The sequence below is a fragment of the Lepisma saccharinum genome, chromosome 1 (genome assembly GCF_977018435.1).
Source record: "Lepisma saccharinum chromosome 1, izLepSacc3.1, whole genome shotgun sequence".
NCBI lineage: Eukaryota > Metazoa > Arthropoda > Insecta > Zygentoma > Lepismatidae > Lepisma > Lepisma saccharinum.
The window spans coordinates 8,052,051-8,060,679 of record NC_139229.1 but is presented as its reverse complement, the minus strand read 5'-3'; the positions used below and the strand labels follow the sequence as shown (position 1 = coordinate 8,060,679).

General features: G+C 40.0%; 1 protein-coding gene across 1 annotated transcript; it reads left to right on the top strand.

Annotated features, from left to right (window-relative positions):
* Window positions 1-5,685, top strand: LOC145992243 (uncharacterized). The gene is made up of 2 exons (XM_083128633.1): window positions 1-73; window positions 780-5,685. The coding sequence occupies exon 2, from the start codon at window positions 823-825 to the stop codon at window positions 5,683-5,685; it is 4,863 nt and encodes a 1,620-aa protein (XP_082984759.1). The 5' UTR covers window positions 1-73; window positions 780-822.
* The last annotated feature ends 2,944 nt before the right edge of the window (window positions 5,686-8,629 follow it).

The window sequence follows — 8,629 nt, the reverse complement described above, 5'->3', positions numbered from 1 at the left end:
TGTCAAGTGAAATGAAATATATTTTGAAATTTTCGAGTTAAAAAAGCTGTAAATATAATCCTTCGAGGTTTTGGTGAGTTCTCTTGAATGGTTCTTCCATTTTATGTAGAAAAGTTTATCTTTTCTTCCTAAGGTGATTCTAAACCACACCCTTAGAATTCTTGCCGAGCAAGAAGCAGGTTTGCAAAGAATCAAAGAATTGTAGGTAAATGATTTGGCGACGATTTTATCGGCTCAGTTATAGCCAGAGCTCTGTATATCGGCTAATTTCGCTAACTATGCTCGCCTGGTAGTCGTGCCAAGTTTTCCTCCTCACACCTAGCAATTCTGTGTTCCTGGGTTTTGAAGCTCCAAGCATCAAAAGCACACGGCTATCTGTTGGGATTGCTAGCTTTCGAAGACCCAGCTCGCTTATCGGGGTCTCCATTATTGCACAACACGATTCCAACTTCGTGCTCTGACGTCAGACGCGGAATGCCTACGTTGTTAGGTTAGGTCTGTTTGTTCCGTTTGGTTCTCTTTATGATGACCGATACACTGAAAATGTATTTACGCTAAGAGGACTAAACCTAACAATCCTAACCTAATAACTTAGGCATTTAGCCTAACAATGAAAGCATTCCGCAGTGACGTCAGAACGTAAGGTTGTTAGCGTGTTGTGCGATAAGGGACACCCAGCTCATCGACATACTGTGGGTCTCACTAGTCGCACGCCTTTTTAGTTCCCTCTACTAAGTATGCTTGTGTTTCTAATAAGGACCACGTTCGTTTCTCTTTAGGTGATAAAAGAGGCATAAAACGGGGGAAATCTGGCTGTAGAGAATGGCAAGGATGCGAAGACATGGTAACACTTCTAAATGTCTCTCAGAAAAAAAGACAGAGTCGGGACCAATGCACATACCTTCGTTTCCGAGTGATGCTGGTTCTGAAAATGCATCTACGCAACAATACAATAATATTCACAGCAATACATCTGAACCATCAAGGAAAGAATCAGTCTACACTAAGGATATCCGAGTCAGTTTTCAACCTCTGGACAAGAAAATGAACAAAATCCCGAAATCAGTACGACAAGAAAAGTCTCTTGGCATGTATGAATCACAACCTGAATCATCTCAGGTAAGAGAATTGGCTATTTCCCATTCTTCCACACATGCGAATAAGAGTCAGGTGAACTATATAATTTCTTTAGTGATTTCAGAGTCAAAATCCTGTCCACATTCCAACCAACAACAACTGAGTGCAACATACCTCTCCAATCCACAACACCGCTCAAACAGCAAAGCAATAATTAATCATACAAATTCAACATCTCGTGATGCAGTGCCATCGACTTCTAATCAAGGATCGCGTGCGCTGATGAGAACAATAAGGACAACAGGACAGGACGTGGAATGCAGCATTGACGACGATTCCAAACATTGTGCTCTTCAAGACAATAATAATCTTGTTTCCAAGATGAGCATTGAACATTCTTTTATCTCATTACCGCCCATTCATTTATCTTCCCGCCCGAGCATGAATATAGATAATAAAAGTAAGAAATCTGAAGTTATGCATCCAGGCCATGTGTTAGAAGAACGCAAGAGCTATTGTATTCGAAAAGAATCTAAGACAGCGACCGAAAGTCTGAGTAGCAAAGTTCCCTCTACTAAGGTTTGTACAGGAGAACGGAGTGTGAGTAAACTTAACAACCCTAACAATGATAACGGAAATGAACTTGCAGGTGACACCAACCAGCAGAATGAAAACAGTAACTCCCACTTCCCAGTTGAAGAAGCAAAGTCGTCAGCAAAAAGTATGAAAGGGTCATTACCAGGTTGCTCTCAAAGTAGAAACGAGCATAAAGTCAACAAAGAAAGTGTAGTGCCTTCAAAGAAATCGGCAGTTGAAACATCAAAAGTTAGTTTACAAGAAAATGGAATTGTACAAGAAAGGAGCCAAGAAGACAAAACGAGTTCTGCTCTTATCAAAACTGTAGTTAACAAGGTTCCGTTAGAACAGAGTGAACATAGTTTATTACCAAGAAAAGGGGAAAGAAGCATGAAAACTAATCCGATAGCTAACGCAAGAATCTCTAAAACCAAAGAGTGTACATTGCAAAACACATCACCTAATATAAACAGAACTGAGAATGCTGCTAATGCACCAAAACAGGAAACGTTCATGAATACCCAAGAAAGAATTATAACCAATGGACAACAAAACATCACTAATGATATGGATAATCATTGCACAGTCTCTTCTTGTGTGACAACAAAGATACATGCTAAGCAAAGCACTGTACGTAACCAACCTACAAGTATCTCGAGAGACCAACTGTTACCTCTGGCAGAAGTATTTGATACTAAACTTACAACTATTGTCTCGTTATTAACATCACTTCTACCTAACGAACGGAAAACGAAAATGTCCAAAAAGGTAATATCAAATCAAACAAAATATTTTCGAATAAAACAACAAGGTGATAAATCTTCCATTAAAAAAGCAGAAAATTTACAAACAAAGCCTTCATTTAAGGCAATTCATGACACTGCAAATGTTTCGTCAGGCGAAAAGAATCCGCTCAACCTAACTAACAAAGTAATCGATACAAATTCAGCACCTGAATATAACGACAAGAAGCGTGAAGTACTTGAAACTTCACTTGTCCAACAAAATGTAAATTGTGTTGAGGACAAAACTAAGAAATATCTGCATGCAACACCCATTGCTGCTCAAATAGCTCCAAAAGCGAACCCTGTACGTAATACACAAAGTTACCATCAAAATGGCAGAGCGGTAAAGTTGTTGGAGAGGGGAAAATCTGCATTGCTTCAAGAATTTAGAATGGCTCGAGCAAAGAGATACAAAGTTGTATCTAAAAGTAAAGAGGTTTCAGTGAAAAATCGTGAAAATGTTAATGACGAGAGTTCAAGCTCCATACAAGAAAAATACAACAGAAAAGATAACTATGGGTCATCGAAAGAAGCAGAGAACATTCCTAGAGTGTCGGAAAATTTATCAAATCCAGAAAATAATGAGGCACGAATGTTTCCAATAGTTGAGGAAAATATGGTCTTTACTGTCACTGATACAGATAAGGATAAGAATATTCCATGTTTGGCGTCAACTAAAAATACTGCTAATCTGTCTACATCTTTAAAGAAAAAGCAACCAATTGACTTCAAGAACCTTTCTCCAAATAACCAAATGAGAAAAGGGAATGTTTTAGTAAATGCCAAAAATTATTCAACAGTAAGAAAAGAAATTAGTGTACAAAAACCTGCTGAACCAGCAGGCAAAATTGGCGGTCATAGTTCAAAGAAATTTTTGCACAATTTAGGAAAGCCTTTAAATGAAGTTCAAATATCAAAAGGAAGTAATCAGTCGCCAATCACAGTAAGAAAAGAAATTTGTGCAGAAGATCATTTTAAATCACCAGGCAGAAGTGACAGTCATAATTCAAAGAAACTTTTTCACAGTTTGAGAAAACCTTTAAATGAAGTTCAAATATCAAAAGGAACTCATGAGTCGCCAACCACAGTAAGAAAAGAAATTAGTGCAGAAGATCATTTTAAACCACTAGGCAGAAACGACAGTCACAATTCAAAGAAATTTTTGCACAGTTTGAGAAAACCTTTAAATGAAGTTAAAATATCAAAAGGAAGTCACGAGTCGCCAACCACTATCAGAAAGTTTGAAACCAATTCCATAACAAGTAGTCAAGGGTTCGAACCTATCAGTCGAGGATCTATAACAGACGGTTCACAACTGGATGCATTTGAAAGAAATACGTTAAGATCACAGGAAGACTTGCAAGCTAATGGAAGTAAGGAAAATGTTGTAGAGAAAATCACAAACATGTTGTCGGATATATTACAATTGAAAATATTCCCTGGCAGAAGGATGGAATGTCCTTCACCTGATGAGGAAGGAAAATTAATCAAGATGGAAAATAACGAGGAATCTCTTTGTGACACCAAAACCTCTAAAACAAAACATAGCACAAATACTGATAAACTCTATCAAAGTTCAGAGATGCGAAATGAACAATGCGATGCCTCGAAAACACCCGCAAATATTTCTTCTGCTGTTCAATCGAACATGAGGTTAGTATCTGACGACAAGGAGAATGAAAACGTTTTAGCAAAATCTGCAAGCAAGAAAGCGAAAGCTAGTGCTGAAAGGAGTGAAATGAGATGTACAAATCAACAAGAAATAAATACTGAAGGGTTGACTTTACGTAACATGACAAGTAAACCAGAAGATTCAAGTAGTGTTGATAAGCATCCACAAGGTGCTAGCAATAGTTCAGAAACGTCAGTCATGAAAACCGACGCGGTAATCCAATGCCCAAACAATGAAAGGCTTGTGGATCAATTACATCGAAGTATAAGCTTTCGAGATAAAAGCATCCAGTTTCCATCAAGCCTAGACATAAAGAACAAGAACAATACAAAGTCACCTGAAGTGTTTCCAGCTCCCCAGTGTACCTCAACCTACTTATTAGAAGTAGAGCATCACAAGGAAAGTGATGTACAGCGTCAATTAGAAATGCCCAATAAGTTTACACTTGATGGAGCAGAATACAAAATAGCCCTGGATAAAGTAGACATGACTGGAGCACAGGTCATACTGAAATTAGAAAAAGTACCAGAGAGAGGTTTGCAAAAGATTACACCTTCGCTTGTAGCAACGGCTAAACAAGAACCCGGTAAAATAACGTATGTGAAACTGTACGAAAACAAAGGAACATTAACGGATAGTGATAGCGAGAAAGCTGTTAGTGGACATCGCTTGAATTTCAATAGAAGCTACACTTCACCTCGGCCGGAGTTACTATATGACAATGAAAGCAAAAACAGGAGCAAGAAAACTTTAAAGCATAGGTTAGAATCAAGAACATCCGCTGTTAAGTCTGAGAACAAATGGAGACTAAAGTCTTCGAAATCCATGCCAAATATTTACAGCATATTAACCGCTGCTGGTGAGTTCTATGAAAGCAATTATTACTTTATTCAAGATTCGTCGAAGCACAGCCGCAATCACTACAAAGACTGTCATTTACATTCTCGCAATCGCATAAGCGGTAGGGTACATGCTAGACTGAAAACATCTAAATCAGATCAGCAAGTTGTTAATTCGTTCGTCAAGTACACCACGATAGAGTGTTCCTTACCGCAGAGTCACAGAGATACACTTTCGCCTTTGATCAACTCTACAAGATTCGAAAATGTAACAACATCTTCCAAAGACAAGAAAGGAAACGTAGTTGCAACAGAAATTAGGCACCTGGAAGAGGATAAATTGGTGGTGGTGCACGTTGTTCCTGAACAGATAGCCAAGGAACTGAAAGGGGAGGATCTTTGCAGAAAGAAGACGAAGCTATTGAGAGAGAAGTACGGAATAAGCACCGCGGCAAATTGTCACAAGTGTGGCAAACGAAAGAAACTCAAAGGAGAGAAGCAGAACGTATTCTTGCTTCCAAGAGATTCCAAGGAAGAAAGAGACATACGAAGCAAACTAGACGATCTCATGAACCTGGGTGAAACACATCCATCCGGAATTGGTTTCGGCTCGAAGGAACGCGCCAATCATCATCATGTCGGAAGTGACGAGTCTAGCATTTTCGGTATCAGGTTTGGGAACTGTCTACATAATTTTTTACGCTTGTTTGTATCTGAGACATCTAAACACAAATGATTTACTTGGGATCGATAAGTTCTGTACATAATTATAATATGTCGTTTTCTTTATGCCTTCTAAATTTTCTACCTGCTCGCTTGTGTGAGCAAACCATTATAATGAACACAATAATTTTCTATGGAGGGTCAGGCGGCACTGGGTGGTCACAAATAAAGCTGCTCTACTCAAAGCTCTCTGAAGGATCAGATTCTGCTGAATCTTGTATAGGGAGAGGCTATTCAAATTTTCACCACCAGGTCGAAATGTGGCTCTCAAATCTAATACACCGCTCATCATCATAGGAAACATTTCCTGTAACAATTCATGACACTGTCTTACGCTTCCGAAGATCTTTCGCATTGACAGGGCGAATATTGAACACCGCTGTACCGACATAAACTCAAATTTATGGTTGTTGTTACTTCAGCGCCACATTTCAACCTGGTGGTGAAAATGTGAACTAATTTTTTCATCATCATTCGCTTCCCCATGTTCTCCATAGCCTCTAATCAAAGTTTCACCGTAATCCGTTTCTTCGACTGGGCTCCACAGGGCTCTGAACAGGGCAACTTTAATTTTGGTCACCTAATACAAGACAAGATATTGAACGTCATTATTAATGAGTAAAACTATTAAATTAAATTATTTTCTATACTTGCATTACGAAAATGGAGTTCCAACGGATAAGGTTTACACCCTATAGCCACCATCTTCAGTACGCCACTGAGGGAGATGTGAAGGAGAAGAATTCCGTGTGTTAGCTTCATGTTCATTTCATCCTTTCTAGAATGTGTATGTTAAAAGCACTAGACAATGGATAACTTCAACTTATTATTGCATGCCGATGAAATCTTGATGAGAAGTTATTGACTTCCATTTTTATTTCTAACATGGTTATTTTCCAACGGCTTCTTAAGCAGTTAGGCAAACGTTAGGTTATTGACTTGAGAGACGGGTATGGAATGAGCGTTGGAATCGAGAGAGAGCGCAAGGACAGTTGGCGAGGATACGAGACAGAGTAAAGATCGCGGATGGTGAAAGAGAATGGAAATGGGGAACGATTATTGGACAATGGTGCGTGAACAGAGTGAATTCTGACATGGAGGTCAGACATGTGACAATTGAGAGGACAAGTGTGGAAATAAGCTTAATCTAATTGTGACGCAAGTAATATCCTTTTCTAGACAAATCCATATCGGTTCAGTCATGGAGAGAATAGAAATCCAATTATTATACATGTAAGTTCTCTTGCCATAACTTTGAATGTAACCTCTTGTATATATCACATTTAGGCCAAGCGAGTGATTACCATCTGAAAGATGAATGATGAGTAACTACACCACCCAATACAATCTAAAGATCTCTAGTTCGATCCCAACGCAGTATTAGCATTGTGTTACGATATATATATAGGGTTCGTCCGGAAAGTAACGAGCCTCATTTTTTTAACACAATTTATTGATCGTACACATACGAAAACTTAATATTCCTCAAAGTACATTCCTTGTGCATCAATACACTTTTGCCAGCACGATGTCCATGCTCTATAGGCCTTTTGAAACTCCTCTGGGGGATGTCCTTGAGAAGAGTCGTCGTGGTTGCTTGGACGTTCTCCACAGTGCCAAGATGATGTCCTTTAAGCTCCCGTTTCAATCGAGGGAACAAAACGAAGTCATCCGGGGCTAGGTCGGGACTGTAGGGTGGGTGGGGAACCGTTGGTACGCCGATCCGGGTCAGGTAGGACGTCACAACAAAGGCGGTGTGAGAGGGCGCATTGTCATGATGCAGTTTCCATGACCCTTGGAACTCCTTTCGGACTCGGGTGACTCTGGCGTTCAGTCTTTGAAGCACTCCCTTGTAATACTGAGCATTAACAGTCTGGCCAGAGGGGACGAACTCGTGGTGCACGATTCCTTTTGCATCAAAGAAAACAATGTCCATGGATTTGACTCGGGATTTGCACATGCGACCTTTCTTCTGGCGCGGCGACGATGTTGTGTGCCACTCGGAGCTCTGCCTCTTGGATTCCGGATCGTATTCAAAAATCAATGATTCATCACCAGTGATAACGTTGTCCAGGAAACTGGGATCATCCTCACAAAGTTGTTTCAGTTCCTGACACATTTCCCCGCGATTCACTTTTTGCGCGTCGGTCAACACTTTCTGCACAAGTTTAGCACACATTTTCCGCATGCCCAATTTTTCCGATACAATCTCGTGGACAACGGTTTTCGGCAGGTTTAACTGTTCAGCCATCATACGAACACTCATTCGACGATCTGTGGCGATGTTGAGGGGCCTCCGGGACGGGCCTCGTCATTGACGTCTTCCCGACCTTCTCGGAACGCTTTGTGCCACTTCTTTGCCTGCGAATAGGACATGCAGTCATCCCCAAAGGCTTCCTTCAGCATGTCGTACGATTCCTTTGGCGTCTTGTTCAGCCTGACACAAAATTTCAACGCGTAACGTTTTCTCCATCGTAAGTACGACGAGGTCACTGCACAGAGGTTCACACCGCAGCACGTCCAGACTCGCCGAGAGCACTGAGGCGACTAACTCCGGTACCGCTGGACAGCTTCAGGTCCCTCCCACTCGTTTTCACCGGTACACCGCTCGGCGCTGTAGAGTCTCTTCACAGACAAATGGGGCTCGTTTTTTTTTCCGGACAAACCCTGTATATTAATTGTACAGTATAGAATAATTGTTGAGGTAAACCAGGTCATTTTTTCACAATACGCTATTGGGCTTTTATATATCTTAGATTAACTGTAGATTTTTCCTTTCCGTAGTGAATAGGTCTTTCTTGTAAAATGGAAAAATATTGTTGTTTTTATTCTAAAATTTATCATTTTATTTAAAACAATAAATGCAAGTAACAGAAGTAAAAACTCATGGAATTCTCTAAATGACTCTTCAAATATATCATGTTAATATATATGAACTGTTTATGAACTTCCTTATG

Excerpts from the sequence above, each read along its gene's own strand:
- LOC145992243 (XM_083128633.1), top strand. The coding sequence starts at position 823 with ATGGCAAGGATGCGAAGACATGGTAACACTTCTAAATGTCTCTCAGAA.